The 27791-nt window shown below is 44.6% G+C and overlaps 1 protein-coding gene across 1 annotated transcript in view; it reads right to left on the reverse strand.

Moving 5' to 3' along the window:
- Positions 1-414: 414 nt before the first annotated feature.
- Positions 415-27791, reverse strand: part of LOC119161208 (RYamide receptor) — a 362447-nt gene continuing 335070 nt past the window's right edge. Inside the window, exon 4 of the mRNA XM_037413573.2 lies at positions 415-1896. Within this exon, the coding sequence (XP_037269470.1) occupies positions 1714-1896 (183 nt within the window). The 3' untranslated portion in view covers positions 415-1713. The remainder of the gene's footprint in view (positions 1897-27791) is intronic.

Raw genomic sequence — 27791 nt, forward strand, 5'->3', positions numbered from 1 at the left:
CATCAACGCAAAACCGTCCAGGTGGGTAATATTTCTCCGAGAGCGACCTGCAGGATTAAGATTTAATCACCAAACTTAACTGCATTGTATGAATGTTGTGGCGGAGCGTTTTTGGTTCACGATCACTAGATGGTGAGAGTGAAGTACTTCAAGAGATATACTTTAAGGGTAAACAAAGTCACTGGGACTCCTTGCTTGTGGTGAAATAGACAAGAGGGCGCACTGACATCTTTAGGAGCAATATGAAGTAACGGAAAGCGCCCTGATACGATGGATGAATGGGCAAACCAAGCTACAGCAAAGTAGCTTAGCGTACACAAGAAAAGAATCACGCAGTACCATTGGGACATTTCACGTATCGATTAAGCCGAAAGATACCATATCTTCGCCAACTATGACGAGATTCTCTCAGTATTTTTTCGTAATTCTATTTTTAAATAAGTACAACACCCAGATTTAAGCACTGACTAAAAAATAATAAACTGAACGGAAACGCACTAACTATATGTTCGGGTTCACCCCATTATTGTACACTCACCATCTTGTAGACATGGAGGAAGGAAGGAACTGGGAGGGAGTGTCAACTAAAACCGCTAGCTTTGACAATTAGTGAACTTCCTGGGACGCTGCCCCTTTGGACTAGCGCGCGGTGCCTTCTAGGTAGGATGAGACCACCGAAGCTCCCGCAGCAGACGCAACCAAAGCGAGCCGACAAATATAGCACTTGCCTAACACGTAACTAGGGCCTGTTTGCTCCTTCATTTTTTATGACTTGGCTTCAAGATTGTCGCACGATGACACTTTTGAATCCCTCCCAGAGTTGCATTCCTCTATGTTTTCTTAGATGAGTCAGAGTAAACAAAAATGTAACAGGTCATAACAATTCAACTGCTACTTTCATATCCATGGTAGGTTGAGGACAAATTTCTGTACATTACGAGGACGTACCGTGACAAAGCACCTTAAGCGCACGTATTATAGGCTTTTCGAACGAGCATGACTGTGATGATGATCGTGCCCAGTAATCTCGCACGTGAGGCGACAGGCAGACGAGCGCGCGGTCTTTTCATTTTATTACCCGGATAACACAGCGTGGAGACAGCTGCAAGCAAGAAAGCAGGTCGAAAAAAACACTCATGAAAGACAACAGTCCCTGCACGTACACTCTTAGTATCTGTCGATGTCTGGGGAGCTCGAGGCTATCCTTATACAATGGTATATACACACACGGATGCCGGACGTCAAACTCGGCGCTGCGAAAACGCCAATACATGCTCTGACTCGCACAAAATATCGTTTTCACGCAGCAAGCCTCGAAGTCGGTAGAGCCCGACATTCCTCGCAGCGTCTCTTTACCACCGAATAGATCGGAATAAGAGACACAAGTCAAACAACACACAGGCACGCATACACGCACATACACACGTGCACTTCCCTCGCTTGGACATAATTGCGCCCGGTGGTCAAGTTCAGGGCTCAAGTTCCGTGTTGAAGCAGGTCGGTGGGGCACGGCCATTTGAGCCATGGCGGGTGGTCGCCTTCCGGGCTGGCGCATTTGCAAATGGGTGCTGCGCAGATCGGGTTCAACATGCACAGATATCACCATCGTCGCGGAGAAAGCGCCACGAAGGAAATAGGGGGCGCCGCTCAGTCTCCTGTTTCTTCTTCCCGATGCACGTGCACTGATAGGATTTCACTGGTGGTTGACTCTAATTACACCTGCGTGCTCGCTTTGAGCGGCGCGGAATTCTTGAAGCTCAGCCGGAATGAGTGCCGCATAGACACAATGATGGTCGAGTTGTCTTCCTGCTCGTACGAGGCGAAGCGGCTCTTGGGGGACTTGTAGCGATGACCGCCGCAAGTACAGCGAGTGGCGAACTCGCGCTTGAAGCGCTCCTAAGGATACGAAGGAGGGGGTGGTTGGGAATTGTGGCGAGGAAAAGAAAGACAGAAAGAAGTACATTTTAGTGCGGAACTTTGACAATGTCTGGAAAGATACGCAATGAACACTCGCTTGTACGACCATCAGTTTGACGAATATTTAGGAAAACGAAAATTTTATAAAGTTTCCGGCAGTTTTTCCCCTGCATTCTAATGAAAGTTCTTGCAGTAAAGGGTACTTATGAATAGGGAACATTTCGGTTAAACATACTTCATCTGTGCACCCTGGCTTTGCGCACTGCAGCGCTCGCGTAGCCGATGCATGCCGCCCGCAAATGGCCCACACATCGGCGGTTCCAACATCGCTTGTGCATGCAGCCCCACCGAGGCAAAGCGGCTAGGAAGGAGACTAAAACTAGCCCCGTGTGATTCAGTACCTGCGCAGACCTATCAGATTTGGATATTGTTTCCTTTGTTTGCCCGAAACCAAAACAAGAGGGCAAGAAAGATATGGCGCTGGCTGAGGCATGTTGAAATCCTGCATCTCTAACTGAGGCTGCAGGATATACTAAGAAGCTGCGAGATGGCATGTCACAGTGGCATCACAAAAAAAATGTAAACTTTTTAGACAGCTTTGTCTTTTCTTGCGGTTTAGTGCACCAGTATAAAGGAAAATTACAGAACTCTTTTTTTAAATAACTTACAGTGCACACGTTCAGCTTTATTGCTGCTCTACCCAATGCTGTTCTCTAATTCAGTTCGTTGAACTTTCACTTGAGTAAATTATTACCTTACATTCCTTCAAGTTCACTCAATAAAAAGTTCACCTAATTGTCATAAATTAGCTCTCCCTGATCCGCCGATTGCATTGAAAGCCGTTTCGTGATATCACAACTGCTATCAACGAGGCACTTACGGTGAGCGAAAAACGTTGGTCTGATGGACTGATGGCCTAGCAACGTTATTTGGATGAAATTTTCGACTACGTCGTGAGACAATGTGAGGGCACTGCAGTCATAAGTCATTCTTCTGCCGCATCGAAGTACGTGGAAGGAAGTTCTCAATTAGGTATGTTGCCTTGCACTTACGAGGCAAACTACACATAGCTGGACATTGCAATTGGCTCACACATCTATCTATCTATCTATCTATCTATCTATCTATCTATCTATCTATCTATCTATCTATCTATCTATCTATCTATCTATCTATCTATCTATCTATCTATCTATCTATCTATCTATCTATCTATCTATCTATCTATCTATCTATCTATCTATCTATCTATCTATCTATCTATCTATCTATTTCAGATCGTTCCATACTAAAAGTGCTATTGGGACTTCTCGAACTGGCAACTATAGAGTAGTTGAATTCATGCAATAACAAAACTATTGCAAACTAGTGAATAGTCAGACACAAATGTAAACGCGTAAATAAAAATATCAGTAGACAAGAATTTATCGGCGAAAATAATATTGTTGCGCGAGCCTCGAAAAGAAACGAAGATAGGTGAAGTACTGGCCACTCATAGCTGGAGCAAGATGGAAGATGATGACGCTGCGATCATCAACCTGTTGGCCGCTCCGGCGCTTCTCTTCGCGACCAAAATAAACGGTCTCTTCAGCCGTGTACGTCCTTGTCCTCTTTGTGCGTAACAGATTGGTGGAGGGGCAGGGTCAGACAAAACCGACGACGGTAGCCTCACTACTAGCTAACGTGGTTGCTTGGGCGAGTTGGTACGACATGATTCACATAAAAAACAGCGCCAAAAACGAGAGACAAGAAAAAGAAGGAGACAGACAGACAGACACTGTCTGTCTCCTTCTTTTTCTTGTCTCTCGTTTTTGGCGCTGTTTTTTATGTGACTCACTACTAGGACTTCGCCGCAGCCACCGCCTTGCCAGACTCCCATCTGCGGCGATTGTAATGGTTAAATACAGCCATCTAACACTTTAAGGCCAACTTCAATGGGTTCCGTGCCATACTACCGAGTTCTACCAACCTTAGGAGGGAAATCGGGAGAAGTTTTCGACGCGTGGCTCGTCCAGTACAAGCGAGTTGGCAAGCCCAACGGCTGGGATGCCACCGCTCACCTCAGCAATGCGGTCTTTTGCCTTACGGATACTGCGCTCGTGTGGTACGAAAACCTCAAGGACACACTGACGACGCGGGACGCTTTTGTTGCGGAGCTGTAACCGTGTTTCGGCGACTCGAGCGTCAAAAGAAAGCGGGCTGAGCAGACATTGTCTCAACGCGCGCAGCAGCCAGGTGAGACATGCACCACGTATAAAGAGGGTGCTCTGTAGCTCTGCAAGATGGTCGATGCTCAGATGTCAGAAGAAGAAAAATTCGAACATTTGCTGAAAGGCATAGCCAAGGATGTCTATAATTTTCTCATCGGAAAAGGGCACCTGAGCTCGGTGTCCGACATCATTCGGCATTGCCAAACTTTCGAACAGCTCAAAATTCGCGACATGTTTTAAAAATACCTTGGGACAGAAGGTTTTATTTAAGTGGAACCAAACGTCAAAGTTTTGCAGAGTTACTGGTGAGCCACAGCATCCCGTTGGTGTATGTCAAGCTGACGTATTTCTCGGAGGCCTCGTTATCCCAACGGAGTTCGTGATCATTCCGTAGTCGACACATGATGTTATTTTGCGTATGGACTTTTTGAGGGTGTGTGGTGCGACTGTCGACTGCCGCACAGGGATGATATTCTTAAGTGACCACGTTCCGCCAGAATCTTGGGAAACCCTGTAGATGGTGAGACGACATTGTGTGTCTGTGGCGACAATATATCATACCACCGTTACCCACCGTTCGTGTACCTGTTGGTTGCAGCGACAGCAATTCCGCCAACTTTGATGCCAACGTAGAACCAGTGTACATGAACTGCATGACAAAAATCTGTTGATCCCACAATGTGCAGTGTCGATCAGACATTGACGCAATGGTTTATGGACTGTCAATTGCTCCACAGAGCCCGTGATTTTTACCAGATGGTCTAAAGTTAGCCTTCGTCAGTGGACAACACGAGGCGTTATTCGTAACCAAGCTTAAAGACGCGCCGGAAAAGCATCTCGTATTCACAGTTTGGAAACGGCTCTTCTGTCAATGGTGAATAGGTCACTAAGCACAAGTGAACGCCACACATTGGTGAATATACTTTCGAAAACGTCTCTGCATTCGCCTTTGCGCCGAAAGACAAAGCGTCCTTAATCCCGGCTTCTTGGACATGTTACATCATCAACACGGGTTTGGCCAATCCGATTAGACAAAAGATATACCGTGTTTCGCAATCCAAGCGGCGGAATATTTATGAGCAGGTGAACGAAATGATTCAAAACGGAGTCATTCAAGTGTCGGCGAGTCCATGGGCAGCTTCAGTGATTTCCGTTAAAAAGAAAAATGTGTCCTAGAAATTTTGCGTTGATTATCGCCGATTGAATGCCGTAACGAAAAAAGACGTGTACCCACTTCCACGTATTGATGATGTCATCGACTGTCTACATTCGGCCTTTTACTTTTTCTATGTAGACTTAAGATCGGGCTACTGGCAAATTCCCATGCATCCTGAAAATAAACAAAAGACAGCATTTGTAACCCCTGACGGTCTTTTCGAATTCGACGTGATGCCGTTTGGACTGTTCAACGCACCGGCGATGTTCGAGCGATTTATGGACATTGTTCTTTGTGGCTTGAAGTGGGATATTTGCATGTGCTATCTCGACGACGTCGTCATCTTTGGCCACACCTTCAGCGAACACACTTCACGCCTGGATACGGTACTGACTTGCATAAGAAACGCTGGCCTTGTTCTTAACTCAAATAAATTGTCACTTCGGAGACAGACAAACCCTTCTTGGACACCTAGTCGATCAGGATGGCATCCGTCCAGATCCCCAGAAGATAGCAGCCGTTGAAGCGTTCAGTGCGCCGTGCTACGTTATAGAGCTCCGCAGATTTCTTGGGCTTTGCTCCTATTTTCGCCGCTTTATACCTAAACTTGCCGATGTCGCGTATCCACTGACATGTTTTCTATGGAAGAATATTCCCTTCAAGTGTACTCTGGAGTGCGACTCCTCTTTTCGTCAATTGAAGTTCCTCCTGTCGTCGCGGCCGGTTCTTCAACACTTCAACCCATCAGCTCCAACAGAAGTGTATACGGATGCCAACGGCATAGCGATTGGTGCCGTCCTAGTTCAACGCTACGGTAACCGCCAGCACGTGATCGCATACGCAAGTCGCTTCTTAAGTAGGCCTGAGCAGAATTATACTGTCACAGAACAAGAATGCATCGTGGTAGTATTTGCGATTCAGCGGTTTCGGTCTTACCTATATGGACGCCCATTTGCAGTCGTCACCGACCACCACTCATTGTGTTGGCTCGTCAACCTTCGGGACCCTTGCGGCCTTCTAGCGCACTGGGCACTTCGGCTCTAAGAGTATAACTTCATAGTCTCGTACAAAAGTGGTCAACGACACGCCGACGCAGATTGCCTTTCGCGCATGCCACTGAGCACTACAGAGTGTGACGCCGATGACCTCGACCACTTCTTATCTTCTGCGTCACCAAAGTTTCCCAACCTCAGTACTTTTGAAGATGAACAGCGAAAGGGCACCAGACTATCATCGCTCTGCACAGCTCCTACAGCATGCCATTTTTGTGTACGCAACGGACTCCTGTGTGAGAACTTTTCCAGCACTAGCGCACGCTTCCTCCTGGTGGTGCCGGAAAGCCTTCAGACAGCAATTTTATGTGCTATGCACGACGATCCTACATCCGGAAATTTAGGTTTTGCGCAGACCCTCTACTGTGCTAAGGAACGCTTTTATTGGCCGGGAATGCGACAGTTCGTTGAGGTGTATGCGGCCCGCTGCACGCAGTGTCAACGCCATGAACGCCAATATTACTGCTCCGGCTGGTCTTCTACAGCCCTTGCCACCTCCAAGCACACTTTTCCAACAAGTGGGCATTGACCTCGTGGGCGCCATTTTCCAAAGTCAGCTAAGGGCATACGCTGGATAATTGTATGCGTCGATTACCTCACGCGCTATTGCGAGATGGCAGCCATACCAACCGCAACATCCAGCGACGTCTCTGTGTTCCTGCTGCAGCACGTTAACCTCTGACATGGCCCAACTCACGTGATCATCAGTTATCGTGGACGACAATTCACGGCAGATATAGTAGAAGAGCTGCTTCGATTGAGTGAGTCCCACCTTCGTCACTCGTCGTCATACGATCCGCAAACAAATGTGCTTACAGAGCGCATCAACCGAACAATTGTAAACATGCCCTCTATGTATGTGCCATCTGACCACAATAACTGGGATGACGTGCTAGCATTTATAACGTACGCGTTGAACACCGCTAAGCACGAGACAACATGCTATAGCCCCTTTTTCGCATTGTACGCCCGACCGCCGTGGCATACACTCGACACAGTTTTGCCATTCTCGACGCACGAGAACATCTCTGTCACCGAAATCCTCTGCCTTGCAGAAGAGGCGCGTCGTAATGCTCGTCTATGCACTTTGGCATCACAGGAAAAATTGAAGGGACGCCACAACGTCCGCCACTGGCCTGTAACCATCCAGACGACTTAGTGTGACTCTAGACTCTGGTGCGAAGACGCTGGTTATGCCAAAGTTCTTGGCCACATATGACGGGCCATTTGTTATTCTCAACAAAATTGCGGAAGTCGCGTATACACAATAGCTCGCCTCACGAGAAATGGTTAGAGGAGCCGCTAAAAACCAAGCAGTCCGTGTCGCTCGACTGAAGTTGCACAGACCAAGATGAATCAATTGAAGTTGTACACACCAAGATGAATCCCCCCGGTGGGCTTCGCCTGTGAGGGGAGGAATGTTGCGCATGCCTTAAAAAAAAAAAAGAAACGAAGATGGGCGAACGTGCTGGCCGCCCCAAGCTGAAGCAAGAGGAAAGACGACAACGCTGCGATCCCCAACCTGCTGCCGCTCCGGCGCTTCTCTTCGCGACCAAAATAAACGGCCTCTTCAGCCACGTACATCCTGGTCCTCTTCGTGCGTAAAAATATAAAAAAACTAATGACAAGAAAACGAAGTTGAAAACAAAAAGAAAAGCTCATAAAAAGGTGTAACTGTTAAGTTGAAGTTCGCAAGAACTCGAACAAGAGCAAAACAAAAATAAAGAAAATAAGACGAATTATCCAGTGTGCTGCAAGCAGTAAACTTGGCGACGTACAACAAACCTTTTTTTTAATTATGGCAGAATCTGTGTGCTTTATGAAGCCTTATGACGAATGATGGTGAGTTTCTTTGGAATATGACCACAAAGTGACCCGTCTGTTTGCCATATTTACCGTGAACCTTGGGTAGAAGAAAGTTACTATGCAGCGCGAAACGGGTTGAGTTAGTGCTCGTTAGCAATGATTTATGAACCATGAACGACGACACTTCGTTGCTGAATAGGTTGAAAAGAAAAAAAATGGCAACGTTAAACTTGACAACGGTGCTAATTTTCAGAATATTAATGGTTCGTACTAGTAGCTGCTCAGGATTGGTGGTGTGTGGACTTGACGAAATGGTTCTACTCAGCTGGTGCTGCGTTGTTGGTAGGTGTTTTAGGCGATTAGTAGATTAGCAGTGGAATCCTAGGAGTATAGGCCACTACTTCACGTTCAGATTCGCGTGGCGCTGGAAATGGCATGTGATGAAACCCCGTGGTTATTATTAGTACGAGATTCCTAGTAGTATAAGTAAGAGTCGTAGTAATAGGTGAGGAGTAGATGTGGCGTCAGAGGTTATGTAATAGTCATCGCGAGAGCGTAGGAACCTGGAAGAGTCAGAAGGTCGCAGGTTGGGAAACAAACCGACGTGTCCTAATGAGAATGCGTATCTATGTGATAACTTTTTTTCAACATGCGTTATTTGACCTCGAAGTTTTAGAGAATGGTAAATATTTGCACGTAATTATTACGCACATTCCTCCCCGCCGCTAATAAATGCCTGGTAATAGAAACGGGTGCAATTCATAGTTAGGATTTATTTCGGCAGGATGATAAGATAAATGCAGTTTTACTGGGAATAAAGGTAAGACTTTTGCTTTAGCACCAGCATAAGAAGTTATACTGGTTTCTGTTAAGCCTGTTTGCGACCACTGACAGACGTTCGCGGAGTTAAAAACTGGCGTTTTATCAGAGCATCAAATACCATCAAAAGATTGTTAACATCAAGTGGAAAAAGTGACGGGTCTCGGATCATTTATTGTGGTAAACATAAATTTTGAGTTTGGGGCGTAGAATAAGCATTCGAAATATTAACTACTGGACGTCCGTCTCGTAAATACTTGTGTGACAGTAGTAAAATGGACCTGGTAAACGTATCTAATCTACTTTACCATTAAAGATTACATCAACCTTGCCATCGAATGCTTTTAAAAAGATGCAAATATGCATCCTGAAAATTTATTGACAACATGCTATAATTTTCTTGCACTTATTAACTTCGTCCATCTAAAGCAGTGAAATGGCACTGCCCAAGAGCTTGTTTTTCCTTTTGCAAGATGTTTCAGCGCGCGAACAAAGGAAAAAGGACAGGGTAGACAGAAAGAGCGCTGCGTAGTCATATTTGCAAGATGTTTCAGCGCGCGAACACCTTTGTTCGCGCGCTGAAACATCTTGCAAATATGACTACGCACCAACTAGCCCAAGTTTCCACTCTTGTTTTTCCACAGCGATAAACCAATATTATGCCTATTCAGAGGGGAGGGGGCATGGCAGTATTTAGAAATTATGGCTAATAAAGACGCTTAAGAGAAAATAATTCATGGATTTCATGCGGAGGGGACGGGGTACAACGTGTATTAAAGTTGGGTTTGCCTGCTAGGCAAATTCGCAACAAGGGGTGAGAAGATAAAATCTTTACACTTATTTTTGATTCGTCAGTCTGGAAGACCACAGATGTAACCTTTAAAAAAATCTCGTGGCCCTTGAATGGTGGTAACAGTTTTTTTTTCGTAATGGTACTGCGTTGCTGAGCAGATGATACCGAAGTTCTGCTCGAGGAAGCGCACGTCCGATACTACCTCAGTGTTCGCGACAGCGATTGCTTAAACTAACATTGAAGTGAAACATTGTTGATAAATAAATAAATTGTTTATTTCGGTATTTATTTATTTGATTTACACACTGCACCTCTGTTGGGGTTGTTGCGAGAGTGGGGATCATACATCACACATTAAGTGCAAACATACACGTCAGTTCATTGTATCAGTTTAGACGGGTAAGCTATACTTTCATAACTCTGTTGTCACGAAATTATAAGAAGAACTAATCAGTCAGAGTTTCAATTTTCCATTTTGTGGCTAAACCCGATCACGTGCTTTTCCCTAGACGTCTTTTTTGGAAGTTTATTCACATTGATAGAATGAAAAGTTCCAAAACTTCCCGTATTAACACCGCATACGTCCCTCAGAAGACGAAGCGAACAATTTTCATCTATATGCAGTTAAACAGACCCTTAGCAGACGCTTTCCAAATCTGTGCGTCACGAGTATCTGGTATGGGAGCTTAAAGGGGCTCTGCAACATTTTTTGAGCATGGTAAGAAAACGCTTCCGATCGCCAGTAGAGGCTCTCGGCAACACGCGCGCGAAATAATATAGTGCAGCACGTGGCCTGGGATTCACAATAAATTATCAAAGTCAACTGCAAGCTGCTTTCTCTTCTCTGACAAATGACGGAAGATGCTCCAAAATCACTCGTAGGAAGCACATCTATCAGCCATTGGCTGATTTCAACATGGTGCGTTCGGTCGTTACAGAGTACGCAGTGGGAGGCCGTGACTTTGCCACGCGTGCGCGCACGATCACACTGAAAAGTACGCGCTTCGAAGAAAGAAAGAAAAAGGAAAACGTGCTCAAGGTCACGAGGCGCGCATGGCCTACTGTTTTCGCCCTTGTTATCTCTCCCTGCTTAGCATCCAGCGCTTTCGCCTGGCCAAGAGAAGAGAGATCACGATTGCAGCGTGCAACAAATCTTTGTAACTCCGCTCATACTGGACAGCTTCTTAAAATTTTCATGGCATTGAACTTGCGAGGCAATAGGCTCTTTTAGTGAATTCATTTTGTCTCTTCGGTTACGCAAAGCGCAAAGGCGTATCATAGTGCCAAATACATAAGTCGGCACTTTGAGAGACTACTCACTCATACTCACTCACCACAATGTTTTCAGCCTTCACCCTCACTCACGTTCATACTCACGTCTCCTCCCACTCATAGGCCCTCACTCACGTTCATACTGACGTCTCAAATTCAAAGAGTGTTTCAGGGGGTGGCGACTAATTATTTTTTTTTATTTTTTGGCTTAGAGAGCGCCATGTCACTTTGAGAAAATCGTGCCGAGCACTTTACGAGAGTCGAGTAGTCTTCTTCTCTTGACGTAACGCAGGTTGAACCACTCATAAAAATAGAGAAAAAATGAAAAGGTAGAAAAAATATGAATAACCAAAAAAAACAGGGGAGAGACCCGAAAAAAAACGGAAAAGAGAGAAAAAAAAAAGAAGAAAAGAACGAGACAACCGAAGAGTAACAAAGAAGGCTGCTCAGCTCTGCAGGGCCTTCCTGCAGGCTTCACGCCACTAAGGTAAAGCCACCTTATTTTTTTTTGTCTACTGTGTTTTTTTCGACTTCTCTCCTCTTGCCTTCTTCCCCAATCAATCATAATCGACCACGCACCAGCCCGAAGCTTCGACCCCAAACCGGCAATTTAACATTTCCTCCTGAGTTGCCGAAGTTCGTACCCTAACCCGTCATTACCCGTTTCACCCCTCCTGAGCGCCCCATGTACAAAGTTTGTAAACACACACACATACAAAGGACTTTGTTGTTACATATAAAGAACTACATTGAAATTTGTAAAAGAGTTCCTTTTGTTCTGCGTGCCGTTTCTGTGTGCCTTTTCGGGAGCCGTTATTACTGCACGTTGCTCTGCTGTCATTATGAATGATCACTAGCCTAGGAAGCAGGCTAAGGTTTAATTTCGCCCCGCCGCGGTGGTCTAGTGGCTAAGGTACTCGGCTACTGAACCACAGGGCGCGGGTTCGAATCCCGGCTGCGGCGGCTGCATTTCCGATGGAGGCGGAAATGTTGTAGGCCCGTGTGCTCAGATTTGGGTGCACGTTAAAGAACCCCAGGTGGTCTAAATTTCCGGAGCCCTCCACTACGGCGTCTCTCATAATCATATAGTGGTTTTGGGACGTTAAACCCCACATATCAATCAATCAATAAGGTTTACTTTCTGTCACCATCAAGTTTATCGTACCTCCTGTAAAACCTTCAGCGCAGTACTTCAATGGCACTTTGTGGACGCAACTAGAGATTGATTTTATCAGCGTTAGAAAGTTTTGTTTGTGTGTTTTTCTGTGCCAACTAATAACATTAAAAGGGAAGAAGCTTACACGAGCCGTGTAAAGCTTCAGAAAACGGTTGCCGTCTACCTAGAATCTATCAAGTGACCGTCGTGCCATTTGCAGCTCGTTGATACAAACTGGTGCTTTTATTTGCTGTAGATTCATGTGCTTAAGCTTCGACAATAAAATACCTGCATGAACTCAGCACAAATTTAAAAAAAACATACTGAAATAATCCATGTCTAGGCTTCGTGGGGCGCTTCTCAAATCTCGGAGGACCTATAATTTGTGTTTGCGAGTTGTTGCTTATCTTCTGAAGATGACGCCACTTGACCATGAGGCAGCGGTGGTGCATGTTCTTTGACCATAGCTCGGCATACTCACTCATGAGTACACTCACTCACACTCATTCATACTCATTTGAATGTGGTGAGTGTGAGTATGAGTGAGTACTGATGAGTATGAGTAGGAGTGAGTAGAACGTGAGTGAGTACTTATGAGTATGAGTAGGAGTGAGAATGGACGTGAATGAATACTTTCAGTGTGAGTAGAAGTGAGTATGAACGTGAGTGGGTGCTCATGAGTGTCAGTAGGAGTGAGTATGAACGCGAATGAGTTTTCTGAGTGTGAATAGGAGTGAGTATGAACGTGAGTGACTACTCTGAGTGTGAGTATAAGTGAGTATGAATGTGAGTGAGTACTCTTAACGTGAGTAGAATTGAGTATAAACGTGAGTTACTATTGTGAGTGTGAGTAAGAGTGAGTATGAACGTGAGTGAGTATTCATCAGTGTGAGTAGGAATGAGTGAGAGCTTGTGAGTGTGAGTTGGAGTGAGTATGAACGTGAGTGAGTACTCTGAGTGTGAGAAGGAGAGAGTATGAACGTGAGTGAGAACGTGAGTGAGTAGGAGTTTGAACATGAGTGAGTACTGAAGAGTGTGGGTATTCGTTAGTATGAACGTGAGTGAGTATTCATGAGTGTGATTAGGAGTGAGTGAGAGCTTATGAATGTGAGTAGGAGTAATTACGAACGTGGGTGAGTACTCATGAGCGTGAGTAGACTTGACTGCGAAGGTGAGTGAGTTGCTGTGAATGTGAGTAGCAACGAGTAGGAACATGAGCGATTTACTATGAGTGTGATAAATATTTGTAACCATCGCAACGGCGTCCTCAATACGTTGGAAATAACGGGCACTATGGCATGCAAGCTTACTGTACGTAAAAGCCTTCAGTTAGTTTGGAAACTGGGGGAGCCATCCTACATCAGATGGGGGGGGGGGGGCGAGGTGACCGCACAAAACTCGAGTTGAGGGTAGCCGTCCATTTTATTTTAACTTGAATTTTCTAGGCTGAATAACTTTAAACTGCCTGTCCCTATAGCTACCGTTCTTGCTGCACATACCTCTTGCGCCTTCAGTCTACGCAACCCGCTGATAATACATGTAAAACAACAAGGTCTTGAGAAGCCCTTTAACAAAAATCGCCGCGCGAGCCGGTTCAGAAAAAAGAAATGCACTGCGCAAGCGACAAAAAAAGAACGCTGAAGTGGCCCGCGAGAGAAAGTACATTGTGTGCACATTGTGCGCAGCGATTTTGCAATTTCTATCTCTGCGTTGTCCCTCAAGTGAAGGTTGCCTTGATCGAAAACCTTAAGTGATCTCATGACCTCTCAAGCGCGAAGCTGTGTGCAAACTTCGCCTTCTCAGTGCCCCATTAAGAAAAAAAAAGGAAAGCTTGGAGGACGGTTGAGCTTCGCCGTCAGTAGTATAGTACGCGATAGCGTAATCGGACCCTGTTCGCATCACCGTTTCAATCCCTACCCTCCCTTCAGTTTTCGGCGGCTTATTATGCCTTCAACAGTGCTGACACAATGTGCTATAAGTGCCCAATCATTCTTGATAATTTATTCTATCATTCACATAACGCGGGCTAATACAAAAACACACATAACGCAACTCGTTAATTACCGTTTTATTCGGCTGTCCACGATAACCCTGCGTACGCACACTGCCAATGAACGTTAACCGCATCCGCAGATCCATAAATAAGGCCCCCTGCAATCGTCAGTGCCGGCACGGAGCCAACGAAGTCTCCGCGTGAGCGCGACCCACAGAGGAAAGAAAACGAAGATGCGCACAATTTCTCGAATGCAAAACTGCCGTACGCAACACATTCCATCTGAAAGCGAGGCAAAGAGGGGAGGCACCGTCTCGACTGTCGCGCCGGGCCACAGAACACCTACCAGTGGCCGGGCAGCCGGGGTGGCCGCGGCGCCATGGCGCCGACGTGGCGGCAAGGCTCCGGCGCCCGCCTGTCCCGCTAGTGCAATCAGAAGGGGCTAGGGGCAGTGGAACGAACGAAGCGGCCGAGCCGGATGACATGGCAACGTCTTGGGTTCTGGCGGGTAATCACAGCGGCAGCCGTGTAGTATACTGAAGCTGTCGAGAGCGTCTCTATTTCGCGCGCGTGCGTCGTAGCCTACGAAAGCACGTTTTGAGTGCTTGTAACACATTACTGAGATTCTAAACGATGTCTCAGCGTCTCCTACGCGTCATGGCACACAAATGAATGTGCAGGTTCGTCGTAATTGCGCTGAGTCATTGCCTGTTTGTGGAGCCTACCGACCCTTAAAGAGAGTGACAATTGTTCAGCTTGATTGTTTCTAGAGTAACCTGAGTACACGTAACGCTACCTCAATGTTAATATTCATCATCGGCCTGACAACGTCCACTGCAGGACAAAGGTCTCTTTCATGATCCGCCACTCAACTCGGTCCTATGCTTGCTGCTGCCATTATGTACCCGCGAACTTCATAATCTCATCTGCCCACCTAACTTACTGTCTCCCCCTAACCCGTTTGCTTTTTCTGGGAATCCGGTCAGCTATGCTTAATGACCAGCTGTTATCCTGCCTACGCGCTACATGCCCGGCCCATGTCCATTTCTTCTTCTTGATTTCAACTCTGATATCCTTAACCCCGGTTTGTTCCCTGATCCACTCTGCTCTCTTCTTGACCCTTAAGGTTACAACTACTATTTTCCTTTCCATCGCTCTCTGCGTCGTCCTCAATTTAAGCTGAACACTCTTTGTAAGCCTCCAGGTTTCTGCTCAGTAGGTAAGTACCGGCAAGATGCAGCTGTTAAATACCTTCGTCTTGAGGGGATAGTGACAATCTACCAGCCATGAGCTGAGAATGCTTGCCGAATCTTCTCCACCCTACTCTTATTCTTCTAATCACTTCAGTCTCGTGGCTCGGCTCCACAGGTACTACCTATTCTAAGTAGACGTATATACCTTTTCCAACTTAAAGTGCACTGCCACCTATCTCGAAGCGCTGTTTTCTTTCGAGGTTGTTGTTCATTACTTTCGTTTTTGGCCGGTCATTTGTAGATTTCAGGAGAAGGAAAGCGGGAAAAAGGGAGACAAAGTTCGGTGGGCAGGTGAGATTAGGAAGCTTGCGGGTATGCAGTGGCAACAGCAAGCAAAGGACCGAGTTGACTAGCGGAACAGGGGAGAGGTCTTTGTCCTGCTGTGATGTTGATGAGTATGTGAATGAAAAAGTACGTGATTGAGTGCGCCTGAGTATGGGTAGGCGTAAGTATGAAGGTGAATTCTTATGTGAGTGCGGAGGTGAGTGAGGGCCTATGATCTTGAGCAGACGTGAGTATGAAGGTGAGTGAGTAACTATGAGTCTTAATTGAGGTGCACGAAAAATTGAAGTACAAAAAGGAGACACCTGGACACGGCGCGCTGTCTTGAGGTGTATTCCTTTTGCACTTCAATTTTTCGCGCACCTCAGTTAAAATGAATTACCAACTCGCCCAGCAGTCCGTGTTTCTCTAAGAGTGTGAGTAGTGGTGAGTATGAACGTGAGCCATGAACAACAAGTGTGAGTAGGCGTGAGTATGAACGTGAGTGACTGTGAGTAGGCGTGAGTATGAACATGAGTGAGTACTCATCAGTGTGAGTAGTCGTGAGTATGAACGTGAGTGAAGGCCTATGAGTGCTAGCTGGCGTGAGTATGAACGTGAGTGAGTACTCACAAGTGTGAGTAGTCATCAGTATGAAATGAGTGAGTACTCATCAGTGTGAGTAGTCGTGAGTATGAACGTGAGTTAGGGCCTAGAGTGTGAGTTGGCGTAAGTTTGAACGTGAGTGAGTACTCATGAGTGTTAGGAGTGAGTATGAACATGAGTGAGTACTCTGAGTAGAGTATAAGTGAGTATGAACGTGAATGAGTACTTTCAGTGTGAGTACAATTGAGTTTGAACTTGAGTGAGTACTCATGAGTGTGAGTAGAAGTGAGTATGAACGTGAGTGAGTACTCTGAGTGTGACAAGGAGTGAGTATGAACGTGAGTGAGTACTTTGAGTGTGAGAAGGAGTGAGTATGAACGCGAGTGAGTAGGAGTCAGTGTGAGTAGGCGTGAGTATGAACGTGAGTGAGTACTTTGAGTGTGAGAAGGAGTGAGTATGAACGTGAGAGAGTACTCTGAGTGTGACAAGGAGGGAGTATGAACGTTAATGAGTACTTATGAGTGCGAGTAGGCGTGAGTATGAACGTGAGTGAGGGCCTATGAGTGGGAGGAGACGTGAGTATGAACGTGAGTGAGGGTGAAGGCTGAAAAAATTGTGGTGAGTGAGTATGAGTGAGTAGTCTCTCAAAGTGCCAACCTATGTATTTGGCACTATGATACGCCTTTGCGCTTTGTGTAACCGAAGAGACAAAAAAAAACTGGTTTTAAACTTTTATGTCACAGTCCCGAAAGATGTTGTTTTTTTTCTTTTTTCGCTGGTCATTGACACGCCAGGCACGTCAACTGGCGATCGGCGACACGCTTCGCCTGCAAATAGTCGCCTGCAAATATGGGACACGGCTTCACCGCGTAACTGTGCTTGCTAACCAGACAAGATGGTGGACTTATGTGCTATTCTGTCCCCGTATGGAGCGTATACAGTTACTATATACTCTGTTTTACACATCATGTGCAACGTTGCAGAAGCTAGCGAGACTTCTTGCAGTCGAGTCGTTCGCAACAAAAAGTAGTTCGATGTTCTTACCACGAAAAAAAAAGTTTTTCTTTCGTTATAAGGGCGAGGAGTAATTGAAGATATTATGTGCCGTAAAAATATAAATGCCGTTGAACGTCTGCTATTATGTGACTAAATAGCTTAGTTTTCATGCGACATCGCATACAGGCTCCTTATTCTGGATACGTCACGATGGCGACCACCTGGACTTTCATTGTCAGTGCAGAATAAAACACCAAAGGGTCGTTGGGTATTTTCGTTCTTCTGTTCGCCAGTTGCGCCAAAGAGGAGCACAATGAAACGTGAGGGTTCACCGGCAATAACCAGATTTAACGCGAGTGACCACGCAACGCGCCGAGTTATAGGTTTTGCTGGCCGAACTTCTTGCAAAGCTTCCACAAATTTGCACCTGATGTATGAAACGGAGTATAGGGGCCTGTAGAGCACCTCGATGCGCGTGTCTCCGTTTATGGTGGAGTCATTTTTTCGAAGGGGTCTTCGCCGCTAAAATCTGTTCTTGGGTAGCGCCGGCGCCATTTCCCTGCTTTCCGCTCGCGCCAACTCTCACGCTAGACGCAGAAATCTGCTTTTGTCCTGCTGTCTCAATGCAGAATGCTTGGGTGCTGCGTTTCGTAATGCACTATCAAAGCTGAAATGGTTTCAAAATGATCTTGTTCCGCAAAGAAACAAAATGGCTCTTGTGGACTGAGAAAATTAAGTGGGGTAAGTGGCAGCCATAGAATTATTCTTCTATATGCAATGGGAGTTCGCGCGACTTAGCAGCCGTACAAATTTTGTTCATGAGCATATGCCAGAGCTTGCGCACCTCTGTTTCTACGACATAGACGTGCAATTTTATGTGTTTAGACTGCAGGCATTGTCATGCTTCTGAGAAACGTGTGGCTTTCTGGTATTCGATCATTGCAAGCGAACGTGGCATCTTAGAGTGGTGACCAACACCGAACGTACAGTGCATCTATATACACTCACAAAATATACACTCACAAAGCAGGCCTCGGAAACTCAGCGCTATAGTTTCAGTTTCGAAGAACATGCACGCTCGTATAATTTGTCGGGCATCTTCATCCGGTTGAACGGAGTTCGGTTGATGTTAATGTTAGCCTTTATTAGTTTCGACAAGTTCTTACAAAAAATGCCGTACCCCTGTAAAGAATTTCTCTGTTGTTACGTGCCTTTTCTTATTCTTTATTTTTTGAATTTTACATCAGGCGAAGCGCAGAAAGTGATTCAATTGCGTTCGTAGCACTTGCCTCCACTTCTTCAAACCCCTTGCTCAGCAATATTAGAAGTTGGATCGCGCTCAGTTGTTTCGCTCGGTTGGCGTGTCAACCAGGGTCAATTACGAAAAAGGTAAAGACAGGAAGTTGTTGTCGACAAAGAATGCAAGCCGCAGTGAGCTATAGCTCACTGCGGCTTGTTTTGTTTGGAGTATACTGCGAACAAACCAATCATGCATTCGTGGAAGATGGCTTAATCGGGACACACAAGTTTTCTGCGGCTCTGTGGTGTGCTAACCCGAGGATTTCTATAGTTCCGCTAAAGTTTTTTCAGTGTTTCCTAACGGCAACTGGTGAGCACAAGAATCTGGACCGATTATTTGAGCTCGTATAGATTTTGCACAAGGTACATATGAGTAAACCCAGTTATCTGCAAGTCTGACTGGGCCGACAGAAGTGCAGTGTTGCTTGACTAATTCGTGAAGATGGCAGCCAAGCTTCTGTCGGGAAATTTTGTTTATTGAAAGGCTGGAATTCGAATTGGCTCGACTAGATACTTTTAGTTTGTTTTTCTTTAGTTTAGATGATGTCAAGTAATTATTTACTGCTTCCTGCTCATGAAATTCTTGTAGCCGCCGTTTCAAAATTTTTAAGTCTTTGCTTTTAATTGTTTCACTTAAATATACGTCAGAGCAATGCTGTTGCTCTGATGAAAACAAGTCAACTTGCAGAAACACTGTTTCTAACGACGTTCCTTCGCAAAGAAAATCTGATCGCTTCAAGGCCCTCCATTCTTCAGAGCGCCCCGCCACGGTGGTCTAGTGGCTAAGATACTCGGATGCTGAGCCGCAGGTCGCGGCATGAAATCCCGACTGCGGTGGCTGCATTTTCGATGGAGGCGAAAATGCTGTAGGCCCGTGTGCTCAGATTTTCGTGCACGTTAAAGAAACCCACGTGGTTAAAATTTTCGGAGCCCTCAACTTTTGAGTCTCTCATAATCGTAAGGCGGTTTATGAACGATGGAGCTTACGTATCAACCAATCGATCCCCCGAACTTTAGTTTCCTTTAGTACTCAAGTTCTGTAAGAAAGCTATATGCGCTTTATCATCACAAACGCAATTAAGTCAAATATGACGTGATCTGCCCGCAATTCTTGGTAACTTGTGCATTGGTTTGGATATTCTGGGTTCAACGTTTGTGCAATATGTCTCTATGTCAGCTGTAAGTTAAAGATGATTTCACAGATTGACACTTCCACAATACGTGTATCTGTTTTTTATTCGTACAAAACGTGCTAAAAAAGTTCACTTTATATGTAACGAACGAGTTTCATCTTTCTGAGAAATCGGTCAGCTAAACTTCCGCCTCTTCAGAAAACACAAACAAAAAAAAGTTAACAAAATTTTATGGCTGCTTTGCCCAAGCAGCCAGCGGACCTGAAAGAAGCCACGAGCAAATTGCGCGTGCAAGCGAAGTGGGAAACAAGGGCTTCTGTGGCAGCCCTCCTCCCCTCAATTTTTTTGTCCTTTCCCTCTATTTGACGACCTCACCAATGACGTCATAAAAGAAATTTTCTGTTCGTGATATATTTCTAGAAGAGTGGCTGCCAATCGCCATTGGTAAAAGCGGCACTGCCGCTGCCGAGAGCGAATACATGGGAGGTATAGAAAGTTTCCGCCCCCTAATGAAAGTGCCGAAAATTATCTGGACGAGCCATGCAGTGGAGTGTCCTAGAGCTAAACTATTTTTGTTACATCATGCCTTCAAAGCTGACTATGCCTTACGAGGTGGAAGCGCGAGCCTTTCGTCATTCGTACACGGCTCACGTGGCGGTATAAAACTCGGCGCACCGGCTGCACGGACTGTCTCCATCGGTGGGCGCGACTGATAAGCGACGGCGCGGGGTTTTTTCGCATACACCTGAAGGTCTGCCCCGAGCTTAAATAGCTTTGCTCCTAATAAAATTTCTCGCGCTCATTTCTTCATGAATAAGAGTTCTAGCGATAAATAAAGGACTGGAGTTGACAGTCATCGGAGAAGAGCTCCGAAAAATGTCGATGTTTTTGTGATCTCTGCAATCTGTGTCCGATGGCTTTCAGCACATTACGGCTTTAACAACAAGGCGCAGCATATTATGAGCTAATATTTGTCTATTTGCTTGTGTATCATTTGTTTCTACGCTACACAACAGCCTAACGGATTTGAACAACATTTATTTCATGCAAACAAAAAGTTTTACATTCTAGCAACAACTGTGGAAAGCAGAAAATTCATGTGAAGCTTAATGTTTTATTAACAAAAATTGCCGAAACTGTAGCAAATCAGAAAAAAAATTTTCTGCAGAGTGTACCAATCTTCAACTATGCTCCAATATCGGATATAGTATAGGTAAATTGCTACTGCAGAGCTGCTACACCAGTTTTATTTCCTATGCGTCATTAGGTCGCGTTGGACCATTGCAATATATTTTTTAAAAGGTTTCTATTTCTGTCTGCTTTAGATGTGTGAGAGTCTGAAAATAATAAAAATGGAGCGGTAACATAGTGCTTCATCTTTTTATCCTCAATTTTTAAGAACTGTTGCTAGAAGAAATTATTAGTTGAAATAAAATTTCAATATATAACGCATGAAGTTTGAATAAAATAACTTTTCCTATCCACTTGTACTTGCATGTTATAGCCTATAAGGTAAGTAATTCCTTAATCACATATAATTTGACATAGTACACTGGTAATTTCAAAAATGCCTGAAAATATTGTTTGAACAACATGTTGTTTATGCGAGCTCTAGTGCTATGTTGACTGCGCTTATGTAAATTATTCCATATGCTTCCCAACTTAACCCAATAACCATCGCAATTTCAGACTTCTAATCGTGAAAAATACCGTTTCTCAGTAGCTGACATTGTTTCATGCAGTTTTATGACGCTTCTTAACCTAACCTAACCTAACCTAACCTTTGCACTTGTATCTTTACAAAACGCTAGGTCACACCATTTCGTGCACACTTAGGATAATCACAAAACGTTCAATACTGCTAGATGCACGTAAATATTCTCTTGGTCGAGTTAACTTTATCTTCTGAGTCATTGAGAAGGGAAACTAAAACACAATCAAGACCGCATGCTTCCGAAAATTTGTTGAATGGACCCACAAATGATCTTTCTAAACCCAATATTTTACGGCACAAAGAAAAGCTCACAATCGGTAATGCTTAAACCTGCTCATATTGAGTCTGAAAGCACGGAGATATTTTGTGAGAAGAGTTTTTCAATCTGAGAAGCCTCTAAAGAAACACGATCCTTTCTCCAGCAACGCTGAGAATTGATAGCAATTAAGATAGCGCTTGTTGCGAATTGTTCCTTACGCTCAACATTATACTTTCAAATAAGATTGAGTGCAACTGTGGTTATCCACCTTCATCTTGCCATTTGCAACCGCTTTTCAACATGAAAAGTCGGTGGGATCAGTTTTCGAACGCTCTTCGCGCTTTAAATCTCTGTACGGCCTCGTGGGCCAGCCCCTGCAATCAGACAAACAAGGAAGCTCCCAGTTCGCGTTTAAGAGTATCGAATCATACCTCAAGCGAAAGCGGGGCTAATCTTCTGCTCATTACAAATTACGGTGTAACGGCACATTTTGGATTAGAATAGATTGTAATAAAATTTTACTCAATTTCAACACGGACATAAAGACCGTGAGCCGCGACCACCAATAAAATGTCACGGAATCACCATTACATGCATCTTGGCTTTTTTGTCACGTGAGGTGCCAAAAAATGCTTTAGTAATTGAATAGCAATATAAATCGACGTCTGAAGAGAAAAACAAAGCTTCTTTTGGAAAATACAGCATAGACTTTTTTTCTATATGAGGTTTATCTAACTACGAGATCTGGGTGGCTGTCTGTCCCTTTCTTGTTGATGTTGAAAAGCTAAAGGCCTCTGATATAAGTGTTTAAAAATGCGCGTTTCTCAGGCATACTCCCCTGAAAAAGATTCTATTCTAATTTAGCTATTTAGTTATTCTAATTTAGCTAATTTAGCTATTATGTAGCAGCATTAGCATATACGATATGAAAATTGCTTTCACCTTGTTTCAGAGAAGCATCCCTTGCAAATGGCAAATTAACTACAGGAAACACAATCAGTCTTCATCTAGCTAAACCATTATTCAGAGTGCTTCTCCCCCTAGTAAAGCAGCAACACTATTTGTTTTCAATTAGGATTTTTCGCCCCGAAGCACCCTTTCTCAGAGAAGAGGTTTAGAGGCTGCTTTAGCTAATGGGTTGGAGATAACATTTGTTATGTTCCTTAAAGATGCTTTGTGACCGGGCTTTCAAGGTCGCATGTTTGAATACTCATTGAGGCGTCTACTCATTACTTCAGACTTCGCTAATTTTCATCGCTGTTTAATCGCACTGAACGCTTACAGACCTCTCTTTCTCTGCACTATCTGTGGGCCTTTTAGGTTATCAGAAAAAAGAAAAAGCCGCCAAAGATGCCCGTGCCGTCTCGCAATTTCTGCGTTTGTCACCGACAATGGCTCCAGAAACTGCACAAAACTTTTTCCCCAGCTTCAGAAGATTTGTGAATTTTAAAATAAATTCTTATAGGCCTAGTGAAATTGGTGCTATAGCTTCGCCTGCTGGAGTGGTTGGCTAGAAACTGTTTTGAGAGACATGGTGGTACACCTGCAGGAACGTGAAGGGTTTGGAGGAATGGTGTCTTTTATAAGAGTGTGCGCGTCTGTGTATTTTTGCGCGTGTGCATAAGTACATGTACTAACTGAAAATTTTTGCTTAGTTCAACCGCCCTCTGGTTTCGCTTGTGTGGCACGCATAGAAGCCAAAATGATTGTGCAAAAATTAAGTGCTACTGTTTGCTCATCGTTTATCTATCTGTATTTGTCGTGAATGAGGCCAAGAATTTTAATGATTTTTTTGTTCGGTAAAATTTTCTTGATTGGTGTTATTGCACTGCTTTGCACATCGTACACGTGAAAGTTTTCCGTGATCTTCTCTTCATGTTGTAATGTTTCAGACTTATAGGAGCCATACAACACTTTTTCTCAAAGTAATCGTCTAATAGCTTGAATAGAAGAGCCTATTGTCTCATGAATCAACTGCCGCAAAAATGTTTGCAAACTACGAGCAGAGTTACAGGTATTTGTCACACGCTTAAGGTGCTTTCTCGTTTTTATACCAGCGAGCGCCCTGAAAGATGCGCAGGAAAGGGTTGTCAAGGGGCCAAGAAGATGCTTCGCTTAGTCAGGGCACGTCAGGACAATGAGCATTTGCTTTTCCTGTTTTCATCTCCGAACACGCGGCTTACGTTAGGTGCAAGCGGGAGCAAGCACGCGGGTACGAAGCGCCATCCTGCGGTGCCTACGGTAACTATGCAGCTCTCGATACTCTAATGAGCCAATGGCTGTAAATTTGCCTATGTGGTGTGGTCATGTGGTTATATGGCATCATTTGTCGAGTGAAATAGGACCGATTTAATGCTGACTTTGAAAATTATGTTATAAATTCCAGGCTACATGCTACGCTATAATGTTTGGCACACGTGTTCTAACAAGCATCAACGGCCGATAGGCAGCGTTTTCTCAGCAGGTTGAAAAACCGCTGTAGGGCCCTTTTACGTATTGAACGCATACGTATTTTACGCATACGTATTGAACATTCGCGGTAGCTTAGAAAAAATGCAATATCGATTGTCTAGCATATTAAATGCCCAGACTTGATCATTCTTGTGTGACATAGTATGTGACGACTCATCAAATTCTCTCACATCTACAATAGTACATCATTGTGAGTCTCAGTGAGCTTCCTTGAACGGGACTAGAATTGCAGTAAGATAAAAAAATGTTTGTGAGTAAGCTCACAGTACACACGCACGGTGTTATCCGGCCATCTTATTTTGGGTGCAACGTTCCTGAAAACAACTTTTAGCGCGAAGATCTATGCGAAAAGACTACAATCATCAGTGCACCAGTCTTACAGAGTAGTAAAAGAGCGTTTAAAAATAAGTTGCTCACTGGAGAGAATAATCACCTGTAAAGGCGTTTTGGTTAAATGACGTGCTGTAGAACTGAATGTCAAGAATACGAAGAATGTGGCCTTGAACTCTAGCTCAATAAGTACACAAGGAAAAAGAACATGCGCATAAAGCTTAATCTGCTGATTTTTGCTCGTTTGTTCCTACCTTATCTAAGCAACGATTATACGAAAACTCACTATCGTGCGATCATTTCTAGTGGTCACAAAAAGCACGCGGAGACTACAAGGAAAAAAAATCAAACCCAGTGACATATATTCATCGCCGACATTTTATCAAGTGGATGTACAAAATGATTTTCGTTTTCGCTATAAAATGTTTCAGAAGGCAGAAAAGTGTTGGAGGGTAGCGTAAACTTATTCCATTAACTTGTGCGAACGATGCTACGTTAACAAGATTATTACAGCTCCAATTTTTTTAGACCAGCCGAAACCAGCGGAATGATAACTCAAGTGCCATTGGTATTGGCTACATGTACAGGTGCAAAAGTTTACAATATGTGGACAGTGAATATCGATTGTCGAATGACTAATTCTACAGCGTAATTGCTTGCACAGCACCGCACTTTGTCCTCCTGAAGTGATTATTGTGAACTTAGGTTTATTTCTTTACTAGTGCAAAAACGAATGTCCATAATGTATGGTTTCCGATATGTAGCAGTACCCGCGACTTGCAGTACACCTTCTTGGTAGGAAGTGCAGTTAATATCACACAGAACACACAACGCAAGCGCTTGTGTTGTGTGCTCTGTGTAATAGTGGCTGCGCTTCCTACCAAGATGGATTCATACCAACTGGCCCGATACAATTGTTTATTGAGTTGCAGTACACGCTGTGAAATTAGAGGTGCTTAGGTGCTAAAGCACCCCTGAACAACATCTGAAAATTCTAAGAACGAATGCGTTATTACCTCCCGGTGCCTCTCGTATTTGCGGCACAATTCTTAATGACAGCTGTTGGTTCACGTGACGTACGAATGAAATAAGCTCTCGATTGGTCAATATATACGAGAAATACTTGTGAATTGTCACCTGCCTCGTTTTTTCACGTATAGTCACATGCTCATTCTGGCTTGTCTCGCATGACTGTTGTGCGCGATGAATAGATTTCACTTTGTTTTCTGCGTCTGCCGCTGCACAAGAGGAAATAGCAGCGTGTAGTCAAAAAGTGCCAAATCTTAACTAGATCAATGCATAGTGCGGACATTTTTTTGTGAAGAAATAGGTGGTGACGAAAAGATAGCGATTGTAGGAAGGGTATACTGAAGGTGAGAAAGAAACTAATATCTCGTCTTCGAACGTGATGGGGTTTAGTGGTCCTTTATGGCAGTCTCTCTAATTAGGTGTGATGTGAAAAAAACAGTAACTGTAACTGGACCTTGAAAACCCTCCCATATTGTCTCTATACTTTGTCGTAGGGGCATGGTGGAATATAACGTGAATACGAGCATCTATTTGCTTTGATATTATCAAACAATTCTAAGAGGGCGACACCACACATGTGAATATGGTTGACGCAACTTCAAATATATAAAGCAGCGCCGTATAGATAGCACCACCATTTTCTTCCTTCATGTCAAATCTGCAATCCTCCGCGTTCAACAGATAAATCATAAAGCTAGCATAAACTAGTAACTTCTAAACAGCCACTTAAATCGACCCAAATGCAGTTGTGACAACCCTCTATTGCCTTGGCCTGTTTAGCGTTGTGCCCGACGCTGTACTAATCTTCTATATTCTATATAGTACCAGCCTACAAGGGCAATAAAATACCTGAATGTTAAGTTTACCTGAGCAGAGATCAAACAACCTCTGTGCTGTATACGGCTTAAACTTCGTCAGAGCCAGAAAAAAAAACAAGTGAAAAAAATATGCACGTAGACAGTCACCGGTGCAAGACGTGCAAGCGAAACTTGTCTGAAAACAAGACAAAACCGAACGAAGTGTCCACATAAGTGGTGTCCGACGTCGTGCACACTTTGGTCGGCGTGCATACGACGTGCACCATATAAATTAGCTCGAGTTCTAGTACGTTCTCTACTATTTATCTCATCCTCGGGCAACATGCAAGTTTGAAAAAAAAAGGAAGCGAAAGGAAAAAGCGCTGTTCGTGCGTGTGGCATGAGGAGAGGAGGAACGTAGGGTAGTGGGAGACTGGGGCAGCTTGTTTTTTTTTTGTTTTTTTCTCTTTCGCTAGAGTCCTTCCTAGCGATCCACGTACCTGTGTGGTTTGCCCGACTATAGTCATCCCGTACAGAAAGAAGCTGCGCCCCTGCAGGCTCAAAGCTCGCCCTCACTTCTCATTCTGCTACGTTTGCGGGGAATGATCTGGACAGAGAAAACAGCCCGCACGGGCAGAGGTGGCGTTACAGGAAGGAACGAGAACCATGCTGCGACCAAAGGCAACCATAACAGCGCCGACGTGCTTGGTTGAGAGGAGCAAAAAGAACAAAAAACAGAGGGGGAGAAAGAGGCACCTAATAAGAGCGTGAGCACCGCACGCTTAGCCCAATTTCTCAGCGCTAACGACATTATCGAGTGGCGGCCACCACCATTTTCTTATTGCTTGTCCATTAGCACAACTCCCTCGGCAAGTTTTCTTGCGTCGTTAAGTTAGAACTGCTTACGGCTTAGTGCAGAAGGAATGCCTTCGATATTTTTTTTTTACTTTTACTTGCTTAGCATACGTGGGTTAGTGAACGCCGCCTTTACTGATGCAAATATACGTTTCTTTTTTCCGGCCATCGGAGCACTCTCTAAAGGCCAATCGGATATTTTTTATTTATTATGGTAAGCAATGGCGATACCGTTACCCTTGCTTGTCGCTTTATTTGCCATCATCATTAGGGTCATCGCTAAAATGATGTTGCAATGGCCCCTCGTTTCGCTCATTTCTTGAGCCGCTGGCTATTGTGGCAGAAGTACAGGAAAGGCTGCAACGCACTTTTCTGAAGTCTTGAGGGCACTGCAACCACCGGGTCCTCCAAACAGTGTGCTCTATTTGGTCGTCGCGCCTACTGTTTGCCCTCGAGATGGTTCGGGGAGCGTTGGGAACGAACGCTAATTTACGTGAGAAGGTCACTCGTATATCGAAAGCCCGATTTGTGATGGTGGTGTGTCTCAGGCATGACTTGTGGTGTGCCACTGCTTTCATCGCTGAAAACGCTAAATAAAAGTATACGAACTGAC

The sequence above is a fragment of the Rhipicephalus microplus genome, chromosome X, assembly GCF_043290135.1.
Source record: "Rhipicephalus microplus isolate Deutch F79 chromosome X, USDA_Rmic, whole genome shotgun sequence".
NCBI lineage: Eukaryota > Metazoa > Arthropoda > Arachnida > Ixodida > Ixodidae > Rhipicephalus > Rhipicephalus microplus.